Source organism: Xenia sp. Carnegie-2017, unplaced genomic scaffold (genome assembly GCF_021976095.1).
Source record: "Xenia sp. Carnegie-2017 unplaced genomic scaffold, XeniaSp_v1 HiC_scaffold_13, whole genome shotgun sequence".
In the NCBI taxonomy this organism is placed as follows: Eukaryota; Metazoa; Cnidaria; class Anthozoa; order Malacalcyonacea; family Xeniidae; genus Xenia; species Xenia sp. Carnegie-2017.
This window is the reverse complement of record NW_025813436.1, coordinates 255,904-282,397: the sequence shown is the minus strand read 5'-3', so window position 1 is coordinate 282,397 and position 26,494 is coordinate 255,904. Positions and strand designations below refer to the sequence as shown.

The following is a 26,494-nucleotide window of genomic DNA, read 5'->3' as shown; positions in this document are numbered from 1 at the left end:
GAAACAAAATATATCATATTTTATCTCAGCAGATCACGAGAGAAATGTTAGCTCATTTATTCTCATTACTTTTTTGCTTTCTTTCATGTAATGGCCTTTTTCGCAACAATTGTAGGATTTGTTTTTGTACATGCATCTCCAGTTTTTATAGAACTCAATGTCTGAAATGCTTTGAATAAATCCGCTAATAGTATAGTAAACTTACCGTTCGTGCAGAAACTCGAGCTTGGAGCAAGAGCATTCAATGATTGTTTAATATTGAAAGAGGGTTTTTTCTACAAGCTTGCTACTAGGCTTTGTAATGTGTAGACAAAGAAAACATATGTACCTTAAATCACAGATGCAAAGATTGATGGGGAATTGTTTCCAACACAGGGCAGAGTTTCGTGATATGTTCAAGACTTTAAGACAAAAGCGTGCTGCTATTGAACTTTGGTCTAAACTTTCTGGCATGGTACGTGAGCACTTATAATAGATCAACCTTATTGTAAAAACTTTTCAGTATGTAATGTTTATACCGCTATCAAAATTGCTATAGATGTGTTCAAGCAGTCAAACAGAAAGGGGGCCCTATGTTAATAAAGGAGCTATAATTCAAAGTTGTTAAGATAAGATTTGCACTATATCTTTACTATAAAATGAGTATTACCATGTATACTACTCCATTTTTGTTTCTCACATAACCAAAAGTAACTTGTGCACCAAATAAAAGCATAGGCTTTGAAGGCATTATTGTTCAGTCTCGATTTCTGTTGTGTTCGGTCACCTGTCTCGATTAGCCCATATATGGTTATTATAGGTGGCCCTCACTCCAAATTGAAAAAATTGTAATATGGACTTGTAATAGTGTGTTTGTAAGAACTTCAAGAGTGAAAATAAAATTTTATTGTTGTTGTTATTGTTGTTGTTGCCTCAAGCTTAATTTCTAAAATTTGTGATTGTCTTTTTATCGTAGAACGACGCTTTCCTTGATGAAAAGCAAATATAACATTATGGTTGTGGATGACCTCTATAAAGGCGACGTTGTATATGATGTTGCAGAAGAGAAAGTTTTATGCAATATAACAACAGGGATGCTCTGGATGCTTGGTTGACATGACTTAAATGGGAATTATTCCAGAGAAATGCCTATATTCTGTGCAACGTTTAGTTGGAGTGTTATCAACTGATGAATGCACATGGCTATATAGATTATGTTTTATTTCAATTCTTTTTTTGTGAAGTTTAATTTTAGTGAGATGAAAGTATGTCATGTAAAGTATTTTAATGAAGATGTCAAGCACTTATGTGCTTATGTATATTATACGAGTCTTGTTTATTATAAGCTTTCAGTAATTTCAATTCTTTCCAGGGCACGGGGCTGCTTTTTAGCCATTGCCGATTTGATGAGATAATGGGGCTAAATTGGCTATTCTACGTAGAGCTAAATTTCACACTAAAGGGGCAAAATAGCTCGCTATGGGGCTAAATTGGTCATCTTACCTAAGGCTGTTTCAGCTACGTTTTTGGGTAAAATTAGCAAAATAAACGGGGCCAAATTTGGCACCTCTTAATAGGGTCAAAATTGGCTCTAAATTATGGGGCCGTTCTGGGGTCAATATTTTTGCCGCTTTTGGGGGCTAAAATAGCCCTTTTCTTTTTACTGTGAAGTTTTCAATTAAACTAAATGCAAGTTTTCAACTAGACTAAATACAAGTTTTCAACTAGACTAAATACAAAATTTCAACTTTACTAAATATGAGCTTTCAACTATACTAAATACAAAATTTCAACTAGACTAAATACAAGTTTTCAGCGAGACTAAATGCAAGTTTTCAAAGAGAATAAATAAAAGTACAGGTTTCGTTGTGTTTATGTTTACACGAATAAGATATAATTGATGATTTTCGATCGCATGCTAAGCCAACTGATCGAAGTGGCTGAGTTATTTTGTAGTTATCATACGAACACACAAAACGGTATTGTTTGCCATCGTTCGCCTATACGTTTAAGTTTGTACAAACGCATCTATTGACATTTTCGCGGTGAATGTCTTCATACATCTTTTCACATTTTTTCGAAGAGATATCTTTCCAAGCGATAGTAATGACATATTTTCCATCCTCTTCCCTTTCCTCTTTCCTTTCCTCTTCCATTTCCTCTTCCCTTTCCTCTTCCCTTTCCTCTTCCCTTTCCTCTTCCCTTTCTTCTTTCCTTTCCTCTTCCCTTTCCTCTTTCCTTTTCTCTTCCTTCTCCTCTTCCTTTGTTTTTAATACGTATATATATAACTCTAGAATATTGCCCTTAATACTGATGGGTTCCAACTCTAGAATATTGCCCTTAATACTGATGGGCTCCAGGGTACGTCGCTGTAGGTCGAAAAGGTGAACCTCTTCACCTTTAGATACTATGCTGATAGCATGACTCTCTTCATTTGTCGTATAACAGAGAATACCGCAAGCACGTTTCAATGTTTTGAACTGCTCTTTCGCACTCTTCTCTGTACGATCTTTGATGTCTTCCTTGCGTAAGTACCCTTTTTTTTCTAGAGTACGTAGCCAAAGCGGACATCGCACCATGTCCAACTTTTTCAGTTCGTTTTGCATCATAAACAAACCATTGCGTACAGACACCTTTATCGTCTCTATAAATTTTTTAAGTGAGTCTTCTTCTGCAGGAATAAGAACATCCTTTATTGATTTCTTTATTACTTCTACGTTATCGTTAACAATTTTGTCATACAAAATCTTTTCCAATTTCCGTGGCACCATTGCAGGCCACAAATTTGTTTCTTCCAAGAACAACATCAAAAGAAAAGCAAGGAAGCCGCATGGGGCAAAGTTGCAAAAAAGGACTTTAAAAAGGTCGATGTTGATGACCTAATAATATATTTGATATATAATAGTAACACGGAATTAGATGAATTTCAATAAAGAAATAATGGTCAGGTAAGTTTAGTTAAAACTGCATGCAGTATGCTAAATTATACAATGATTTACTGGTTATTAACTTTAAACATTCTTTCTCCAACGAATTTTATCGGTGAGTAAGAGCAGAGGGAGGCGGAGTCAGTTCTCTCCTTAAACCTGTCCCCTTCTGAAATATTTCTGGCTAATTGAAAACTATTTTATTAGCATCTCTGGCAGGTTTTGTAAATAATACATTTTCATACAATACGTTTAAGGATTGTCTTCAGTACTGTCGCACTGATGGGTAGAAAAAACACATGCAATTAAGTAATGAATATGATAGACCTCAGTTAAATTACGAAAAAAATCGTCATAAAGTTTTACACCAAAAAATTTACCTGTTGTTTTTTCCAATTGGTCCAAGAAAAGTTTATTGAGGACAACAAACGCCTTGTGCTCTGAAATAAATACCACGTAAAAAGTCACCCAAAATAAGGACGTTTTTTTAATGCTACGAAATGTTGAGCAAAATAAAATTTTCATAATTCCAAGCATAGAGGTCATTACACAGTTTAATTAAACGACAATTTTTCCAACAAAGACGTATTCACACCTACCCAACCTGACAAGCTTACTTTTTCAAAGTCCCCTACATTGTCATCCTTTCACAATACAGTGAAATAGTGCTGACATAATTTACATAAATAATAATTTACAAACCATAATTGTAAATTACTTTTGTTATATCATAATAATATAAAAATACAATACTTTATCTTCGGAAACTGTTTCGTGCGCAGGCCCTTCTGTCGAATTTTTATGCGCGTCTACCAGCTACAATCAACAAATAATGCAGTAAGAATAATATATACATTTCATTATTACAATACCTTTACATATAATTATTAATACATGTGAGACGAAACTAGGTGATAGGTGGGAACTAGGGAGCTGGAGCCCCCCGCATCCTTTTTCCAATAGGAAAACAAAAAAAGATATTTAGATTGAGCTTAAATTATTGCTTAGAAGTGTTTTTTAATTAGATGTTATTGTAAAATTAAAGACTAAGCCCCCCCTTAATAAAATGCTCCGCCGTCACTGAAAAAACCGACCGGTGAACAACACTTTTGCCGCACTTTTCGCAAAATCCAGATATTTTTCACAACAACATAGTTTTCTAACACGAAGCTCAAACAAGGTACTTCCGGCAGTATTTCTATTTAGAAAATGTCTTCCTCATGCTGAGCTATAGACTCGGTGGACAAAGAGAATCTACTCGAAACTATTGTTTACAATAATCAAACTTTCCCGCTTGTGAAATGTTTTATTTGATTGGCAATTATGATTACTTCTTTGTTTGATCTACTAATGAGGAGCAAATTGATGGTTAAAAAAATACACGCGGTTGAGTAATGCATGTTGTAGAAAACACTTAAAATATGAAAGACTTCGTCACAAACTTTTACGCCAAAATAATTTACGTGTTGTCGTTTCCCCTTTTTCGGAAAAAAGTTTTTGATCACCGATGAAAACTTTTTGGTTGTGCTCTGAAATAAAGAACAAGTATAAACTCACCCACTATGAGCACGTTTTAATGCCAAAAATAATCAAGCAATGATAATATATACATTATATTTATTTACATATATGCATGTGAACATCAATGGGTGCGAGGCGAAACTAGTTGCAACCTTTTTAAGTAAACCCAATTAAGCTGTCATTCGATATGTGTGTTGAATACGAGTCTTTTTCTTGAGTAGAGCATGTTTAAACTTTAAAGTAGCTCTAAAGTCCAAAATTTCCATAACAAATAAAGAATTCATGAATAGAAAATAAAAAATAGCTGTAAACAGGAGCTTATCACCTAATGTTGCTCAATCCAATTAATATTCTAAAACACTGCTGCTACTGCATCATAACTTTCAACTAAGTAGCGTTGTGTTGAAGTGCTCTTTTAAATTTTAGTACAACGAATTAAAATGTTTATTGCAGTATAAGAAAAAAAAAATCTGAAAATATCAGAAAAACTTATCACCTTAAGTTTTTCGATCCACAAAAAAATTGTATTAGGGGATAATGTTAATAAACTAGTGTAGTAAATAAAGTTCAATGAGGGGGAAACTTAAATCAAATGCAAGCACTTAAGATAATTTACACGTATATGCAGCCAATAGCTTTCTTCAAACGAGAAGTATTAGAATAAAATACACTAAGACTGAGGATTTAGCACATTGGAAAAGTACCCTTTTCATAAAATGCAAGCTCACTGACGTTCAAGCAGTCAACTTCTTTTGCTATGTACATTTGTGATCTCTTGAATTAATATATACACATTTACTTATGATGCACACATATAAACATTTATTGGACGTACAAGGGTCACGACACATCACGTTTGGAAAACAAACCCTTTCACATAGCGCTTACTAATATTAAAGGAGTCACCAATATTTGATCAAAAAATGTACAAACTTCAAAATTGTGTAAAATTTCCATTTTTTCCAAAACAAAAGTCACATTGATAAAATATTCGACACGTTGAGATATAGGATAAATGAATTAAAAATTTGAGATTACTCACAAGGAGAGGTTTTACGTCAACCTAAAGCATTTACGTAGGTAAACGAGGACGGATTTTGGTAGTAGTTGTTTCAAACTGTCATTGGCCTACACTTTTCGCAAACAATATGTTTACAATCGTGCTAATACATATAACGTTTTACTCTTTTCAACCCTTTCATGCCAAATTAATTATACTCTTTGAATGCACCTCTAAGATTTTCTTTAATAGTCTACACTTAATTTATATTTGCCTTAGCTATCGGCGTATAACTTCTGTGTCATAGCTTCTGCATAACACAACAACTCCAAAAGAAAGAAGAGTTATTTCAACTCCACTTTCGGAGTTACGTTTAATTCCAGAAAAAGCTATTTTAACTCCACTTTTGGAGTTACGCTTACTCCAAAAATGGAGTTAAGATTTTGGAGTCAAATTTACCTCCAAAAAAGGAGTCATTCTGTACCATTTTATTGTACTCCACCTTTGGAGTTAAAACGACTCCTTGAAATTCACAGTGAAGGAGCGACGAATATGAGTCTTTGAAATGGTGCTGATAAAATAATTTGCATGCAGAAATATTATACTCAATTACTTGTGGATTAAAAATTCGAGATAGAAATGGTGTAAATACATATGAGGATGGTTTTCAACAGTCAATCTAATAGGCATTCATTGGCAAAGAATAAGTAGGTCTGCAATCTAATGTAAGAAAGGCGCGTAATATATTCTTTTTTTTAAATGAGAACTGCACTCTCATGTTTGCGAAAAGGTCTTGGTTTTCACACTCTAAACGATTACCGGTAAATTTTACACAGCACAAAAATAATCATTCTTGCATGCCACTGCTAATGTAGCAACTCCAAATTTCCTTTAATCATCTAATCCTACTTTTCTAATTGAACATTGACCTTTTCATTAACATGTTTGATTGTTACCCACCTGACTTCATCTAACCATATTTGCATTATCCGGAAAAGGTCATTCACCGGGCAATGCTCAATTAAAAAAAACTTTTGTTCCGCCATAATAATGAAAAAAATGGTAAACCTACCTTTTCGCTTGCACTTGGTTCGTTTGCACGCTCGTACATCGAGTTACTACCCATATTTTCCTGCTACAATGAACAAATAATCGAGCAATGATAATGTAACCATTGTATTGTTAAAATATCTATATATATAATGATAACCATTAATGTCTTATAATGATGTAAATGCCAGTGCGTACATCAAGTTCACACACTGAAGAAGTTACAACAACCAAATATTTCATCAATTGTCACCATTTTACCCAAGGACCATAAGTAAGCAATCAATTTATGAACGCAATGTGTGCAATCACAATTCATGCAGTCAATTCATTGATAAGTTCATCATAAATTTTTACCAAAGCCTTTATCTTGTTAGCAGAACACTGAGGTATATTGCTGTTCAAATTGAACTTCCTTGCATTTGAACTTGAGACCACCCGTTCACAGGTTCCTTAGCAGAAGATTCTGTCGTGACAAGAGTCACGACACTAAGGTTTTTTGTGGAAAACAAACCCTTTCACAAAAAGCTGACTGATAATAAGGACGTTTCAGGTCAAGCTAAAACATGTACATGTGTGTGTGAACGAGGGAGGGTTTCCATGGTAGTTGGATCAAACAGTGATTTGCTTACCCTTTTCTTAAAAAATAATATGTGCAATCGTGCACATAGATATAAATTTTAAGCTGTGAAGCTTTTCCTGCCGAAATAATCATACTCTTTAATGCACCTCTGAGACGTCCTTTAATCGTCTAAAGCTTATTTAGCTGGTCCATGAGGCCTATCCCGCTCATTTTTTTTGGTGAGAAAAGTTTATCTATCATTTTTTCCGGATATCCATTTGAAAGAAATATCTTTTTCAATGAGTTGAGATCACTTTCAATGAACTCCTCTGATGATAGTCTAAGCGTTTGCTTTATCAATCACTTTACTAAAGAAACCTTTTCTCTGGGTGAAGAAAAAGAGTCAAACCTTTTTAAAAACCCTAAGAGTTGCTTTCCGATGAATACTAATAAAGAATTGACCATTGCATTGTGGAATATGTTTGCAATTTATCCCTGTTTTGAGCGCAATCTCCTCTTTTAGAGATGACGTACACTCTTTTTTGACATTATAAATATCAAATTAAATGAAGATATGATCTTCGCACTTAATTTCATACACCGGACTGCATATAAGATTCTTTCATATTATAAATATCGGTAGATTTTAAATTTTCATTTAGCAGACGTTAACACCTGATCAGTATGTAGTCGGCCGAAATGCATCGTGTCGTTTAGTTTCATAACAGTTCTTTTAGAACTATTAACTTTTTACTTTTGCTATTCACCATGTTATTTGCGATCTTTAAAACGATTTTCAAATACATGTTTGTGAATGTACATCGTCCAGGTTAGTGGAGCCCTGAGAAGGTAAACGATCTCCTGAGAAGGACTGTTGTGTTGTTTGTTGACGAACAAAACAATAGTCAAAACAACAGTTCTTCTAAAGACTCTACTAACATGGAAGATCCACATCCATAAACATGTAGCGATACTCCCGGGCTCAAAACATTTACAGTAATATTTAAACATACTTTGTCGCTTGGTCCATCGTGTTCACTGGCATAGCTTTCTCCTACGGTCTCCTTTTGGGGCTACAATAAACAAAAAACAAAACAATGACAAAATAAGCATTTGTATACAATAATGATATTTATACGAATATTGGGTATGAAAACTATATCTGACTGATATTGAAAGAACAACGAATACGAGCCTTTGAAATTGCATAAAATTTAATTTCCCCCCCAATTGAAAGTATTGCTGATAAATCGACATGCTGAAATATTATACACAACTGGTCGTGGATTAAAAATTCGAGATTCAAAAGCTGTAAATACATTTTTTTCTTCCAATCGTCAAAACCTACTTTACTTATTGAATATCGACATTTTCATTAACTCTGTTTGACTATTACCCATCTGACTTCATCCAACGTCATGAGCACTTTTTGGAAAACCTCGCATACAAGGAATGGTCAATTTAAAAATACTTTTTATTCCATCACAGCAATAAATAAACTCATAAACATACCTTTTCGTTGGAGTTCTCACCCCCATTTTCTTGCTACAATGAACAAATAATTAAGTAATGATTATATATGCAATGTACTGTTACAATATTTCTACAAATGATAACAGCCATTGATTATGAATATCTTGTAATAATGTTTATGCCAGTACGTATATGTAGTAAATGCACTTAAAAAATTTAAATAACCAGATACTTTATCATTAGTTTTGTTTATTCATGGACCATAAGTGAACAATGATTTTCGTAGAAAATATAAACGCAATGTTTGCAATCACAATTCGTGCAGTAAATTCATAGATAAGTCCATCATAAAGATTTACCAATGCCTTTATCTGGTTTGCGTTTGAACTTGAGTCCGAACCGTAGACTCCTTTTTTTTTGTAAAGATTTAGCATTCTTATACTTTGAAACAGCAGAATAATCTACGTAACACTTTTCTCCATTCAACCCATAGACCTACAAGTAATCAATGATTCTTGTAGAATCTATTAACTCAAAAATTGAACTGCTGGCATTTTTTTATAAAATTATTCATTCTAAGAAAGAATGAAAAACATTACAATACATCATTTGTCCTGAGACTGAAGAAGAAAACTTTATAAGTTCCACCATAAATAGTCATTCAATGCCTTGGCGAATGAGTTTCTATTTCTTTGAATTTCTAAACTCAATTTACATTTACAACTTAAAATAATTCTTTACATTAAGAGAGATTAAATAACAGCTCTATTTAAAAAGGAAGTATTAGAATACACAAATGCTGAGAATTTAGCACATTAGAAAAACGGCTCTTCACATAATACCCTATTCATAACATACATGCTCGCTGTCATTTAAGTAGTCAATTTCTTTTGCTATGTACATTTGTGATCTCCTGCATGCTTTGAGGCTAAAATTAACATACATCACCAATCCATGATAAAATATACCATTTACTTTATTATCCACAGATATCAACAGCAATTGGATGTACAAGAGTTACGACACTAAGGTTTTTCGTGGAAAACAAACCCTTTCACAAAGTGCTGACTGATAATAAAGAGGTTTCAGGTCAAGCTAAAATATGTTTATGGGTAAACAAACACGTGTGTTGAATACGAGTCTTTTTCTTGAGTAGAACATGTTTAAACTTTAAAGTAGTTCAAACGTCCAAAATTTTCCATAATAAAGAAAAAATTCATGAATAGAAAATAAACAATAGCTGTAAACAGGAACTTATCACACATACAAACAGTTATTGGATGTACAAGGGTCACGACACATCACGTTTGGAAAACAAACCCTATAACAAAGCGCTTTATGATATTAAAGGAGTCGCGAATATTTCATCAAATAGATTGGTGGATTGATACATTTCCCTTCAGGAGAGAAAATATCTTGTTGGAACCAAATTTTAGTGGGTTGTTATAATATATTTGATAATGCATATCAAATCAATGATATTGCATCAGCAGGGAATGTATTTCTTTTTTTAAAGACTGCACAAATGGAAAGGTCATCTGAAGCTAAGAAACGAGTAGTTGCAAATAAGTTCTTTCAAGAATTAAAGTAATTCGTAGAATAGAGCAGCTATAAATTTACAGAAAGATGGTATTTTATATAGTTATATTGACGTTTTGAATATAATTATTGTGCATATATCTTTTCCATCTTATTAAAAACTGTATTTCTTGTCGTTATTATATATGAAATTAAAAATTTGTACTTCGTGTGTTTTGTTATCTTATTCTAACTACAAAGTGTCATAATTTCTATATAACAAAACCACTCCGAAAGAAGAGAAGAGTTATTTTAACTCCACTGTTGGAGTTACGTTTAACTCGAGAAAAAGTTATTTTAACTCCAATTTTGGAGTCACGCTTACTCCAAAAATACAATTAAAGTTTTGGAGTCAAATTTATCTCCAAAAAGGGAATCATTCTGTACCTTTTTATTGTACTCCACCTTTGGAGTTAAAATGACTCCTTGACATTAACAGTGAAGGAGCGACGAATACGAGCCTTTGAAATGGTGCTCATAAAATAATTTGCATGCAGAAATATTATACTCAATTACTTGCGGATTAAAAATTCGAGATAAAAATGGTGTAAATACATATGAGGATGGTTTTCAACAGTCAATCTAATAGGCATTCATTGCCAAAGAATACGTATGTCTGCAATCTAATGTGAGAAAGGCGCGTAATACATTATTTTTTTTAATTGAGTACTGCACTCCTATGTTTACAAAAAGGTCCTGGATTTCACACTCTAAACGATTACCGGTAAATTTTACACAGCACAAAAATATTCATTCTTGCATGCCACTGCTAATGTAGCTACTCCAAGTTTCTTTTAATCATCTAATCCTACTTTACTAATTGAACATTGAACTTTTCATTAACATGTTTGATTGATTGTTACCCACCTGACTTTATCTAACCATATTTGCATTGTCCGGAAAACGTGATTCACAGGGCAATGCTCAGTTAAAAAACTTTTGTTCCGTCATAATAATGAATAAAATGATAAACATACCTTTTCGCTTGCACTTGGTTCGTTTGCACGCTCGTACATCGAGTTACTACCCATGTTTTCCTGCTACAATGGAAAAATAATCGAGTAATGATAATGTATACATTGTATTGTTAAAATATCTATATAAATATAATGATAACCATTAATTTCTTATAATGATGTCAATGCCAGTGCGTACATCTAGTTCACACACTTAAGAAGTTACAACAACCAAATATTTCATCAATTGTCACCATTTTACCCAAGGACCATAAGTAAGCAATCAATTTATGAACGCAATGTGTGCAATCACAATTTATGCAGTCAATTTATTGATAAGTTCATCATAAATTTTTACCAAAGCCTTTATCTTGTTAGCAGAACACTGAGGTATATTGCTGTTCAAATTGAACTTCCTTGCATTTGAACTTGAGTCCACCCGTTCACAGGTTCCTTAGCAGAAGATTCTGTCGTGACAAGAGTCACGACACTAAGGTTTTTTGTGGAAAACAAACCCTTTCACAAAAAGCTGACTGATAATAAGGAAGTTTCAGGTCAAGCTAAAACATGTACATGTGTGAACGAGGGAGGGTTTCCATGGTAGTTGGATCAAACAGTGATTTGCCTACCCTTTTCTGAAAAAATAATATGTGCAATCGTGCTCATAGATATAAATTTTAAGCTGTGAAGCTTTTCCTGCCGAAATAATCATACTCTTTAATGCACCTCTGAGACGTCCTTTAATCGTCTAAGGCTTATTTAGCTGGTCCATGAGGCCTATCCCGCTCATTTTTTTTGGTGAGAAAAGTTTATCTATCATTTTTTCCGGATATCCATTTGAAAGAAATATCTTTTTCAATGAGTTGAGATCACTTTCAATGAACTCCTCTGATGATAGTCTTAGCGTTTGCTTTATCAAACACTTTACTAAAGAAACCTTTTCTCTGGGTGAAGAAAAAGAGTCAAAGCGTGTGTACAAACCGTAAGAGTTGCTTTCCGATGAATACTAATAAAGAGTTGACCATTGCATTATGGAATATGTTTTCAATTTATCCCTGTTTTGAGCACAATGTCCTCTTTTAGAGATGACGTACACTCTTTTTTGACATTATAAATATCAAATTAAATGAAGATATGATCTTCGCACTTAATTTCATACACCGCACTGCATATAAGATTCTTTCATATTATAAATATCGGTAGATTTTAAATTTTCATTTAGCAGACGTTAACACCTGATCAGTATGTAGTCTGCCGAAATGCATCGTGTTGTTTAGTTTCATAACAGTTCTTTTAGAACTATTAACTTTTTACTTTTGCTATTCACCATGTTATTTGCGATCTTTAAAACGATTTTCAAATACATGTTTGTGAATGTACATCGTCCAGGTTAGTGGAGCCCTGAGAAGGTAAACGATCTCCTGAGAAGGACTGTTGTGTTGTTTGTTGACTAACAAAACAATAGTCAAAACAACAGTTCTTCTAAAGACTCTACTAACATGGAAGATCCACATCCATAAACATTTAGCGATACTCCCGGGCTCAAAACATTTACAGTAATATTTTAACATACTTTGTCGCTTGGTCCATCGTGTTCACTGGCATAGCTTTCTCCTACGGTCTCCTTTTGGGGCTACAATAAACAAAAAACAAAACAATGACAAAATAAGCATTTGTATACAATAATGATTTTTATACGAATATTGGGTATGAAAACTATATCTGACTGATATTGAAAGAACAACGAATATGAGCCTTTGAAATTGCGTAAAATTTAATTTTCCCCCCAGTTGAAAGTATTGCTGATAAATCGACATGCTGAAATATTAAACACAACTGGTCGTGGATTAAAAATTCGAGATTCAAAAGCTGTAAATACATTTTTTTCTTCCAATCATCAAAACCTACTTTACTTATTGAATATCGACATTTTCATTAACTCTGTTTGACTATTACCGATCTGACTTCATCTAACGTCATGAGCACTGTTTGGAAAACCTCGCATACAAGGAATGCCAGTTTAAAAATACTTTTTATTCCATCACAGCAATAAATAAACTCATAAACATACCTTTTCGTTGGAGTTCTCACCCCCATTTTCTTGCTACAATGAACAAATAATTAAGTAATGATTATATATGCAATGTACTGTTACAATATTTCTACAAATGATAACAGCCATTGATGATGAATATCTTGTAATAATGTTTATGCCAGTACGTATATGTAATAAATGCACTTAAAAAATTTAAATAACCAGATACTTTATCATTAGTTTTGTTTATTCATGGACCATAAGTGAGCAATGATTTTCGTAGAAAATATAAACGCAATGTTTGCAATCACAATTCGTGCAGTAAATTCATAGATAAGTCCATCATCAAGATTTACCAAAGCCTTTATCTGGTTTGCGTTTGAACTTGAGTCCAAACCGTTGACTCCTTTTTTTTTGTAAAGATTTAGCATTCTTATACTTTGAAACAGCAGAATAATCTACGTAACACTTTTCTCCATTCAACCCATAGACCTACAAGTAATCAATGATTCTTGTAGAATCTATTAACTCAAAAATTGAACTGCTGACATTTTTTTATAAAATTATTCATTCTAAGAAAGAATGAAAAACATTACAATACATCATTTGTCGTGAGACTGAAGAAGAAAACTTTATAAGTTCCACCATAAATAGTCATTCAATGCCTTGGCGAATGAGTTTCTATTTCTTTGAATTTCTAAACTCAATTTACATTTACAACTTAAAATAATTCTTTACATTAAGAGAGATTAAATAACAGCTCTATTTAAAAAGGAAGTATTAGAATACACAAATGCTGAGAATTTAGAACATTAGAAAAACGGCTCTTCACATCATACCCTATTCTTAAAATACATGCTCGCTGTCATTTAAGTAGTCAATTTCTTTTGCTATGTACATTTGTGATCTCCTGCATGATTTGAGTCTAAAATTAACATACATAACCAATCCATGATAAAATATACCATTTACTTTATTATCCACAGATATCAACAGCAATTGGATGTACAAGAGTCACGGCGCTAAGGTATTTCTGGGAAAGCAAACCCTTTCACAAAGTGCTGACTGATAATAAAAAAGTTTAGGGTCAAGTTAAAATATGTTCATGGGTAAACGAACACGTGTGTTGAATACGAGTCTTTTTCTTGAGAAGAATATGTTTAAACTTTATAGTAGCTCAAAAGTCCAAAATTTTCCATAATAAATAAAGAATTCATGAATAGGAAATAAACAATAGCTGTAAACAGGAACCTATCACGCATATAAACAGTTATTGGATGTACAAGGGTCACGACACGTCACGTTTGGAAAACAAACCCTTTCACAAAGCGCTTTGTGATATTAAAGGAGTCACGAATATTTCATCAAATATATTGATGGATTGATACATTTCCCTTCAGGAGAGAAAATATCTTGTTGGAGCCAAATTTTAGTGGGTTGTTATTATATATTTGATAATGCATATCAAATCAATAATATTGCATCAGCAGGGAATGTATTTCTTTTTTTAAAGGCTGCACTATTGGAAAGGTCAGCTGAAGCTAAGAAGATAGTAGTTGCACATAAGTTCTTTCATGAATTAAAGTAATTCATAGAGCAGCTATAAATTTACAGAAACATGGTATTTTATTTAGTTATATTGACGTTTTAGATATAATTATTGTGCATATCATTTCCATCTTATTAAAAACTGAATTGACCATTGCATTATAGATTATGTTTTCAATTTATCCCTGTTTTGAACGTAATCTTCTCTTTTAGAGATGACGTACACTCTTTTTTGACATTATAAATATCAAATTAAATGAAGATATGATCTTCGCACTTAATTTCAAACACCGCACTGCATATAAGATTCTTGCATATTATAAATATCGGTAGATTTTAAATTTTCATTTAGCAGACGTTAACACCTGATCAGTATGTAGTCTGCCGAAATGCATCGTGTTGTTTAGTTTCATAACAGTTCTTTTAGAACTATTAACTTTTTACTTTTGCTATTCACCATGTTATTTGCGATCTTTAAAACGATTTTCAAATACATGTTTGTGGATGTACATTGTCCAGGTTAGTAGAGTCTTGAGAAGGTAAACGATCTCCTGAGAAGGACTGTTGTGTTGTTTGTTAACTGGCAAAACAATAGTTAAAACAACAGTCCTTCTCAGGACTCTACTAACATGGAAGATCCACATACATAAACCTGTAGCGATACTCCCGGGCTCAAACCATTTACAGTAATATTTTAACATACTTTGTCGCTTGGTCCATCGTGTTCACTGGCATATCTTTCTCCTGCGATCTCTATTTGTGGCTACAATAAACAAAATACAAAACAATGACAGAATAAGCATTTGTATACAATAATGATTTTTATACGAACATTGGGTATGAAAACTATATCTAACTGATATTGAAAGAACGAAGAATATGAGCCTTTGAAATGGAGTACAATTTAATTTTTTTTCCAAATGAAAGTAGTGCTGATAAATCGGCATGCTGAAATACTATACTCAACTTGTCGTGGATTAAAAATTTGCGATTCAAAAGCTGTAAATACATCTTAATTTTCTTTCAATCGTCAAATAATACTTTACTTATTGAATATCGACCTTTTCATTAACTCTGTTTGACTATTACCCATCTGACTTCATCTAACGTCATGAGCACTGTCTGGAAAACCTCGCATACAAGGAATGGCCAATTTAAAAATAAATTTTATTCCATCATAGCAATAAATAAACTTATAAACATACCTTTTCGTTGGAGTTCTCACGCCCATTTTCTTGCTACAATGAACAAATAATTAAGTAATAATTTAATATACAATGTACTGTTACAATATTTGTACAAATGATAACAGCCATTGATGATGAATATCTTGTAATGTTAATGCCATTACGTATATGTAGTAAATGCACTTAAAAAATTTAATTAACCAAATACTTTATCATTTGTTTTGTTTTTTCATGGACCATAGGAGAGCAATGATTTTCGTTGAAAATATTAACGCAATGTTTGCAATCACAATTCATGCAGTCAATTCATAAATAAGTTCATCATAAAGTTTTTACCAAAGCCTTTATCTGGTTTGCGTTTGAACTTGAGTCCAAACCGTTGACCCCTTCATTAGTTGAAGATTTAGCATTCTTAAACTTTGAAACAGCAGAATCATCTACGTAAGATTCTTCACCATTCAACCCATAGACTGGTGATCAAGTAATCAATGATTCATGTAGAATATATTAACTATAAAATTTTTTTCTAAAATTATGCATTATGCAACAAGAATGAGAAACATTACAATAAATCATTTGTCCTGAGATTGATGAAGTAAAACCTTCATGCCATATTTACACTATATGCCTTTGCAATTGAATATGTATTTCTTTTAAATTTCTGAACCCAATTTACATTTACAAATTAAAATAATTCTTTATATATTGTAAACTGCTGTCATTAAGAGTGTTGATCTCGGATTTTTTAAGTGAAACTGTTTGGATTCTTTTTCGGGAATTTATTTTGATTAGTAATTTTCGGGATTTTTTTATTATGAACAGGAGAATTAAAATTTAAGGAAGTGCTTTTTGTGAATTTTTTTCGACTTATAAACGATTGTGCCACACGATATAAAGATAAACTACGCTGCCTAACCAGTTAGCTGTACATCCCAACTGGTAGAAGGCTGTGGCTTGTACATAGGACCAAAATTTCAATGAAAGAAGTGACAATGTGTGTATTGAGTGTAGTGATTTACTTTTGCGAAAGGAGACTGGGACTTTAAGGAATTTGAGATCTTTTAAGACTTAGGATTTGAATTAAATTACATTGGGGATTGTAGGTCATGCAATTTTTATAGATTTCACCAATCAACAATCTCATCAACAGCATGCTGCACATTGTCCTATACAATAGACTAACTTTTCTCTGCTATCGTGTACTGATGTCTACTTTCTTGGGGATTTTGATAAATATCATGAGAAATTAGAACACCATACACAATTATATGCAAAAATGAATTGACATACTGTTGGATCTTGTAGTTCTCCAATTTCTTTTAGTGCTTGCTGTTTTAATGTTTCTTGCCCCTCTGGCCGCTATATACAATAAACAAATATTGAATGAAACAATTTCCTACCCACCTTTCATGTGAAAGGAAATTAATAAAGTTGGTCGTCGAAAATGAAAAATAACTACACAAGGATGAAATTTGGCAATGAACAGGAATTGTGTGAACTATGGGATATGGGACCGAGAAAAATCACCTCTTTGACTTGAACACATTTGTCGGGCACGTTTCGATCTTTTTCCCGAAATTTCCTTAATTCTTCTTTCAAGCTCCTTATTTGATCGTCTTTTTCACTGTTTTGTAACTTCAATGTCCGTATTTCGTCGTCGTTTTTGCTGCTTTGCAACTTCCATCTCCGTATTTCATCGTCTTTTTTGCTGCTTTGCAACTTCAATGTCCGTATTTCATCTTCTTTTTTGCTCTTTTGCAAAGTCAAGCTCCTTATTTCATGTTTTAGTTCTTTGCGAGAAGCAATGGAGGAACTATTTTTGCGCAGAACTTCCGTAGTTTCGTTTTGATGTAATGTCTCATTGTCACTGGATATCTTACTTGTATCCAATTGGTTTATATTTTCCTAAAAAAGGACAACTATTAATATTTTCACTGGTTGATTATTTTTTTCAATAAATAGTACTGAGACACAAGTCTATTGTATTCGCAGTGACATTGTTTTTGTCCACTCAGGGTTGAATTTGGGAGTTGCCATTTTAAGTAATGTTTCTACATGGAACAACTGTCCGGACGCGACTTCAATGATTTAAAAAAATAAAATGTTAGGAGTATTAAATATTTGTTAAGTGTTACTCGGGGCACTATAAAAACAAATAGTTTATCCATGTATGGCAGGATTTTCTCTAAAAGATTTCAAATCAAGCAAGTGAAAATGCCCTCCTCGAACAATAGTGAGATGATTTTGAAGCCCCACTTAGGGCCTGTTTATATGAGCCGCGCTAGCCCACTTTAACGGGCTAGCCCAACAGTTGCGAGATCTCGCATCTTTTAGTGTTTACATATAATTTCAAATTTGATTCATTTGAGAGACAGGCTTGCTCGTAATGCCGGGATATCGCTTAAGCGAGGCGGTATTTCAAAATAAACGGGCTCATGTGCGCATGCTTATTAAATTCAGTTCGATGCGTAATACAGGGCAAGCAAAAGGACAACTTCCGGTGAACCATAGAATGCATAACATTACTGAGTTTCTTCCAGCTTTTAAAAGTGACATGAAATATCGGGATTTGGACTTTTTATGCTGCGTTCGTAATTAATTATTTCTGTACTTGCAGGGCCAGCCCGCTTGATATGAATCAAATAATAAACTGGCCTGGCAAAGCGAGCCAGCTCGGCTCATATGAACAAGCCCTTAGTGAGTGTGAGTCTTAACATTGAACTAATTTTGACAATCACAAATGAATATATCAATAGCCCATTGACGTCCAGCAATTGACCAAAATTTCGTTTTGTAAACGATGTTCGATTATGATAATATATTCCCAATTTTCTATTTTGGAACACCATTGGCGATCAACTGTAATGGTAAAATTTTCAGTAGAGTTTATACGTATAGCCAACATACTGAAAGGGTTCCGCTTCCGTCAGTCTCTTGAATCTGTTCTCCTTTACTCACTTTTCCTGTTTGTGGCTGTAAATGAAAACAATAGCTTTTCTTCAGTTGGTCCTCAATGTTAGAATTGTAAGAACACACTGGAGAATTTACAGGTTAGTATCGTTATACCGGACATATTTTTCTTTGGGCTACCGAATGAAAGCACGAGTTTGAAATTTGGATTATCCTATATTGTCGCCAGAATACATAAATCGGGCATGACTGATCCGAATTTGTTGAACTAATTTAATTTCTTCTTGAATCGTTTCACGCGCGAGTGTCATTTAAGGCACGTATTATTATGAAACATGATTTACTTGCATGTTAACAATATGTTGCCACTTTTGAAATCATTATAATACACAAATATAACCAAATACTGTTCTCAAGTTGCCCGAGCGAATGCCTGATAGGTGTCTTGTTTTGTGAAAATATAACCCACGACTGACAGGTCATTCAGTGAAACTTATTTGTGTTTATATTTACTAACTATAATTTACATAATGCACATGGGTTCTATAACATAATAATGTATGAGCATACTTTATTGCATGTTCTAGGAATATTGAGTCTGTACGCGGTCTTTCGATACAAAAAACAAATAACTAAGCAATGATAAAATATGTATGTGTATTTGAATGATATTTATTGGGGAGGGAAAGTAATCTCTTTAAAAATACACTGACTGCAATTTAACAGTGACGAATATGGGCCACTTTCTTGATTACAAAAGAAGCATAACCTTTGAAATGGTATAAAACGTACGCATTTATGCGTAAAAAAGAAAAAGATCAAGCTCATACGGGTAATAATACATTGTTTTTAAACATAATATGCCATGGCGGAGTAAAATACAATTTTGCTCTATATTACTGTCAAGAAGAGTACTAAAACACTTTAACAGCCTAAAATTGTAAGAAAAACGGAAAATTGATTTGGAGTTGCATAACCTATAACTAAACTATATGCTTTTCTTAAAAATGTATGATGTTTGTTGTCCTGGTACATCTTCTTGCTCAAAAATAGTCGGACATTGCTACTGCTGATTTATTTTATCTTCCCCAACAATTCATCAAGCTTTTGTTTATTCTCAACTTTTTATGTATACCTCAAAACTGTCCAAGTCCGTATCTTGCGCCTCGTCCATGATCTGACATAGAAAATGAATTCCACATTAATCGTTTAGGACAATGCCCACATGGTGCTCATTTCATTGAGAAGCAGCCTTTCAAGTGAAATGTTTGACAACATGTGAACAAATTAAGATTTTACCACTTTAGATTTTGCTTTCAACACTTCGTAGATCTTCAAAACTATTGACTAAATTTCAAGCTCTGCAGCTGAAAAGAGAAAAAATAAAGAAAATCAAAAAATTTTGTCGCAAAAAAACTTCTAAATATCCTTAGTTCAAGTTCAAACATCCGAATAAAGTATAAAGATCTATGATATGGAGCACGTAGAGAATGCATTTCATTGCATGCAGTACATCACAGTGAACAAATTAGTTGTTGTGATTTTAAATGTTTTGCCTAGTTATAAAAACAAATATTGTAAAATTGCTCGTGAAGATTTATCCGATGATAAGTATTGAATCGTTTCTATTTACCAAAATCACTTAAAGCCTCACTGAATCCTTCTTAGACGGGATCATGTAAACAGCCCTAAGTTTGTTCTGGCCATTAGGGAATTACATATAAAAAAAGGCAGCGTTAGAGCTTGTTGGTGACTGACTTAATAGTTGTAGCTGGATCAGTGCTGTTGTGGCAGTGACAACAGAAAGAGATGCTTATTTTTCATCAGAGCCATCATACTTTATATAAAAACGTGACATCTGTTAACTGTCTTTAAATAACCTGGAAATTCACTTGGAAGTCACCAATGGCTCGCTCGTAGTTCACAAGAACAAAAGAGCTTCCTCTGCGTTGTTTTAGACTACGCACATGCGCAAATGAATACATATTTTAAAGGGGACACGAGAGATGTGCGACTGACCAAAATCTGGCAGTATTAAGAATACTGATGATCGCCACACGCCCCCCATAAGAAGCAAGAACGGTGCAAGAGGTCATTGTGAACAATTTCCAGTTGTTTATCCTTTGTTTTGAGAATAAAGTTTTTTCGATCGTGTCAGCAATTAAAGAAATGAGAAATCCATATGAGTAGGAGTACACAAGAAATCATTGGTGATGCCGTGGTCGAAGCTGGGACATAGGCGCTTGAGGTGGTTACTAATGGTAACGATCGGTAAAGATGTCTTTTTCCAAGAGTGATTCCAGAGAAGAACAGAGCCAAAGTCGAAATAAAAAGTTCGAAAATAAAAAAATTTATTTGAAGTCACAGTTCATTTTTAAAACGAAAACCTGGAACACTGGATACAACTTTTTTCAATATTTTTTTACATCACTTTTATGCTTATGAAGACATGAAGAAAGAGACAAGTTAGCTATAATTCTGGCCATATGATTGGTCCACGTCAGTTCGCTTTGTCTTCGGGGGCGAAGCCCAATATATATCTAGTTTATTTACGACGAGAATAATGAAGGCACAATGTGAATCATGTGAATCCCATTGCAGCACAATGCGAAATGAATACACTTTTATTGATTTATCAAACATTCAGTCACTTATTTGGAGTTGGCATACTATTTAAGACATCTGTGCTCGACATAAATAGGAGCATAACCGAGGGTATTCAATTCACCGTCAACATAAACGTCGAAGCAATTTTGAAGAGTTGAAACCGAAATCTGTTGACTACCCGCTGTGAAGCAGTTAATATAGCAAAAACATTTCACTTGGCGGAATTTTTCTATCTCTATTCGTCGACAAATAAATGCACTGGACTTAAGGTAATAATATGATACATGATTGATGTCAATTTTTATTTTTTGGAGCAAAGTTTCTGTGTACTTTGATATTTAACATTGGCACACTTTATTCCATGTATTTATCAGCATGATTCACTAGGCATATTTTTAATGACAAGGAAGACATTCATTAAATGTGGATGGAGTACAACAACAATCAAATTTTATTCTGCCTCGTTGTCTTATAGCTTGAGTAAATGGATGCTGTTGTTTGTTTATGTGTAAGAGATAACACTGCTTTACTTCATGACAAGAAAATTTCGTTTATAGTTGGTCTAAACTGTAGAGCAATTGTCATACTGGCCGAGAATATTTATTAATATATTTTCCAGGAATTCACTTTTAAATAAAGCATTTCATTCTTTCTTTGTGCCTTGTGTTGAAAATATTTTAAATTTTATGCATCAATAATTAACAGTTGGTAATATCATGTGTAAAAGCTTGCGCACTGTTTTTATGTATTATGATGCAATCTGTAGCTCTAGGTTGTTTTATAAAGATTCAACTTATGAAAATTGTGTTAATAAAAATTTATTCTTCTATGGCAATTAACAAATGTAAAATGACCAATTTAAGTTACTCAAATAGATAGAATTATTAAGGTAGAGAAAAGTATAGATGTATATAACATACAAATACCTCTCTATTTGCTCAATATTATATAGATGCAGAAAATAGTTAAGAAGCTTGATAATTCCCATGTGAATGAATTAGGTGGTCAACTTTTTATAAGCCTTTAACTATTTTCATTATAGGTACATTCATATATATAGTATACAGTTATTGCTTTTTAAATACCTTGATGTTGTTCTCATTGCTAATTAAACAACTAGCTGGCTCATTAGTCATTGACTATTAAACAATGGGGTATTCAGAATCTTTGAATTTTCATTTTCTGGGGTGAAGCATACTTTGAAGGTTTGGGGAAGGGCAACACATATTGTTGATATTTAGGTGCACAGTGAGCCTAACATCATTGCATACATTTATATATAATTTATATTTTCCTTTATTTAGTCATATTATTTTTTCATGTACATTGTGATTGGTTTAATACCTTTTGTGGGTTTGGGGGATTGACCCGGATAGTATGCAAAACTAAATTGCCTGAGAAACCTTTAAAGGGCTGTCCATGTTGCTTAAATATAATAGCATAGCCATCCCCAAAATATTGCCATGCTTTGTGAATTTTTCTGCATTTACTCATTACCAAAGAAACTATAATGATCATTAATAAACTGAATTTTACATTTCAGAACCAAAACATGCAGGATGGCTGTACCATTGGTTGAATATAATAAATTCAACAAGGTAAATAGTTAATGATCATTCTGGACAAAGCAGTCCGTCAAATCAATTTTCAAAAAAACTATGAAGAAAAAAAGGTTGATTGTTAGCAGGAAATCGTATTTAAGAGTCCGCAACCTTTGCCTTTAATCAATTTATAGTTGAAGTTTAGATGCATCATAATTGTAGTTGTAATAGTTTGTCCTTTTTGGTTCAAACATTGTTGAATATATTCTACAAAGATTTTTATTATACATTTTTACATTTATTTGATGAACATTTCCCAATACATGTCTCTATGAGTATGAAGATAGACTACATACTAAATCCAATACCAAATAGTAAAATTCCCAGTTACCACATAAACCCTGTGGTCAATATAAATATTGATTTATTTATTGATTGATTGACTGAGTGGTGTATTAAGATATATCATTGCTGCCGTTTGCTCAATTATGTATAAATTATTATTAACACGAAGGTAAAAGTTAAGAGTTATAAGATGAATCAAAAATTATATTTAAGTATATTTACAAGTAATACACAAAAAACTAAATTAGTTAAAATTTTATTTTCTTTGAGTTTCAAATTATAAAACTATTACTTAGTCTATGTTTCTTACAGAGAGGAAAATTGAAATTATGCTTAATCTGCTATCGATGATCAGTTTCATTTAAATGTTTTGTAGAACATGGAAATGCAAATGCTAGTTTGAACCCTCCTTCATTGTAATCAATGACAAAATGTCACACGAAGTGCAAATTACAATGAAGGATGGTGTAGGATAAAAGAGGATGAAGGAGGTATCATAAAGAAGGAGCTGTCATAAAGAAGGAGGTGTCATAAAGAACAAGATCTGGGAAGTGGCAAATTGCATGATGCATCCCATTGATAAAGCTAAGCTGAACCCAAACAGCCCAAATGCGTAAAAAGAGTAAGTAACTTTTGTAACCAGAGCTAAGAACATCAAACTTGCCTCACTTCTAATATAAACATAAGTAGGGCATTGATTTGTTGCTTTATTGTTGTTAATATTTGATTTTGCCCACATGCGAAAATGATAAAGCAAGTTGAAATAAAAAATGTTGAGCAATGAATTCTGTTTACTTACAACTGTTTTGTTGGCAGCTGGAGATGGCAATTTTGAAAATTTCTTTCTCGGGATTCTGCCTCTATACTAACAAGAAAAAATAGCACCGGCTAATTTATTGGCTATTTAAAATCATGCTATAGATCTCGGAAATGTTGACATAATAAGCTCACCCTCATAGACTGGAGAGTCAATTTAACATTTGTGGTGTTTCAATTGACTGTTGCATTAACCTTCAATTAACACAACTATTTATTACCTTCGCCAATGAATGATTGCCGTAAAGTTCAAACGACCACTTCGATGGTCAAGAACAGAAAATAGCATCGAAAAAAGTCTAGTCTATAATTTGCTAATTGACATTGTGAAAATGTACAAATACTCACTTGAAATAATATAACTTTGTACAGATATAGCTATTGGTATTTCTATTAATTACAATCTTTCGATAGTAAAAAACGTCGTTTTCTGATGTTGTTGTTTAACTTTAGAAAATGTGCATGTCAGTTTTGTAACGCATCACGAGACCGGAAATTGGAAGTTGGATCACTCATTAACCGGAAGTCGCGACTGATGAACGCGTAAAGTACGGACATCCTTCGCTCTGAAGATGGCTACTGCTAAGGTTGTCAAAATGTCAGTCATCATCAGCAACAACACTCCTCAGAATTGTACTAACCTGGACGATCTACATCTACAAACATGTAACACGAAATTATCTTATAAAAGCAATATTTTTCCTACGACTTTCAGTCTTTTCTCTATCTATTTTTCATTTTGAACTATTGAATGTTTCTTGATTTGTATTGACCATATGGTGTTCGTTCTTACATATCAATCTCTTCCAATAACTCTTAGGCAATAGTAAAGTCTTCCAAACCTATAACGTTTTTTAAAGAAATCCGGCAAATCCAACTTTCGCTACTTGTTAAGATCTGGAATAAATGGTCTTGACTATAAGATAACCTAAGTCATTATATATCTCATTAAGTTGTGCGTAAAAATATTTTTGTTATAAGCCTCGTGCATAAGCCCTTACTTGAATAAGCGCACCGCGATGTTCACAGTTGACACTCAGCACATTCCACTTAAGTGACCACCTGCGTATCATCCCACACAAATATAAATCTAATTATTAAATTGTGTAACGTGTACAAAGTACTGCAGTATGATATTGTTCATGCATTAGCCTCGATCAGAAGCCTCCCATGTATAACTCCACAAAAAATTTTTACGAGTTTATATAAACACAGGGATTATAGGCAGACGTTCACAGTAATTCTGGTTTCATCCAGGTTTAAACTAAGATACATTAAGTGCATATATTTCAAGTAAAACAAGTTTTATGAATGTTTACACACTTATAATTGCAATTGAAGAAATCAATTTTTATTTCAACACATTTTACTGACTTGCTAAAAATAATTGAGTTTTTTGTGCAGTTTTGCATAAATGTCGTGAATCGGAAAGATTAAATTGTTCATAAAAATGCTCACACTTATTTACCGGCTTTGCAACTGCCCGCTACCTGACAAATAAAATGGCGATCAACGGAACATGAATATCTTTATTCCTCCTGTATAATATTTATAAGATGCAATCATCTCGACACAGTTTTCATTGCCACCCCAATTACTTTGTTGCAAGTCCCCCCAGTAGATGAAAACTGGTAGGCGATCATTGGTAGTGTTGAATTTTGAGCCGGGGCCTGGCACCGTCTTGAACAATCTGATTAAAGCCTTATTCATGCCTTTTTTTCCTCATTCCTGAATAAAGATAGTCATTGTTTGCCTTTAACAAGGAACTGCTAGGTCAGCACCTTTATCCAGACAATACTTTCTTGCATTAAGCCAGGTGGTTGTGTGATTACTGAAATAGTAACACTTTCCATGGACACATTCCCAACCTACAAAAGAATCATAACTGTTTTCAATTAATATTCCTGATAAAATAGTTTTATATTCTTGTGTAGAGCATTGGCGCGCACTTACCATTCACCTGACTCATAGCACAGGCCAGCATTGACAGCAGTATAATTATATTCACGATGTTCGTCATTTTCTAAAATCTGAATGACATACATCAAAAATTGAAAGTGTTACATACTTAATACTTGTTTATTCTGTTTATTTCTTCAAGTGCGTATCCTAATTTGTTCAAGCGCATGCATCCTGTATTTTAATGTATCCTAATTTTTCAGCTTTAGAGTCTTTCTGATTGCAGGTTTTAGCTGTTTATTATGTTTCTTTGGGTGTTATGCTCAGTTTATGCTAAAGCGCCTCCTTATGATGTAACGTTAATTCAAAACATGCAAACTAACGAACAGCAGTGACAATTGAAGTGAATCAAAAGAAATTTGTCGTCAAATCAAAAGAAAGATTGCTATGATTGCAATGTTGCGTTTTAGAATAATCTTTCGTGGTGAAATAAAATCAATAAAGCACGTTTGGAGGCAATGCACAAGATCTTTTGTTCACTTATGAGGTTATAAACCTTC

General features: G+C 33.2%; 1 protein-coding gene and 1 long non-coding RNA gene across 2 annotated transcripts; one reads left to right on the top strand and one right to left on the bottom strand.

Moving 5' to 3' along the window:
- Positions 1 to 1,709: 1,709 nt before the first annotated feature.
- LOC124456464 (DNA ligase 1-like) lies at positions 1,710 to 24,473 on the bottom strand. The gene is made up of 19 exons (XM_047006917.1): positions 24,384 to 24,473; positions 24,019 to 24,084; positions 20,026 to 20,093; positions 19,862 to 19,903; positions 18,724 to 18,789; positions 17,344 to 17,721; positions 17,107 to 17,175; positions 16,153 to 16,233; positions 15,835 to 15,867; positions 15,333 to 15,392; positions 13,118 to 13,150; positions 12,620 to 12,679; positions 11,068 to 11,130; positions 8,552 to 8,584; positions 8,053 to 8,112; positions 6,500 to 6,562; positions 3,660 to 3,722; positions 3,287 to 3,346; positions 1,710 to 2,858 (listed from the first exon to the last, which is right to left on the bottom strand). Exons 4-19 carry the CDS (start codon positions 19,898 to 19,900, stop codon positions 1,980 to 1,982), a joined length of 2,040 nt encoding a protein of 679 aa, XP_046862873.1. The 5' UTR covers positions 19,901 to 19,903; positions 20,026 to 20,093; positions 24,019 to 24,084; positions 24,384 to 24,473; the 3' UTR covers positions 1,710 to 1,979.
- Positions 21,254 to 24,789, top strand: LOC124456473. Its single transcript, XR_006952293.1, has 4 exons — positions 21,254 to 21,602; positions 22,877 to 22,931; positions 23,596 to 23,841; positions 24,489 to 24,789. It is a non-coding gene; the product is annotated as an uncharacterized LOC124456473 (long non-coding RNA).
- Positions 24,790 to 26,494: the final 1,705 nt, after the last annotated feature.

Coding starts and splice junctions, on each gene's coding strand:
- LOC124456464 (XM_047006917.1), bottom strand. CDS start 19,900: ATGGACGAGGCGCAAGATACGGACTTGGACAGTTTTGAG. Junction 17,722..18,723: donor ACGGAAGCGGAACCCTTTCA/GTATGTTGGCTA, acceptor GTCCTTTTTTAG/GAAAATATAAACCAATTGGA. Junction 12,680..13,117: donor GTGAGAACTCCAACGAAAAG/GTATGTTTATGA, acceptor TGTTTATTGTAG/CCCCAAAAGGAGACCGTAGG.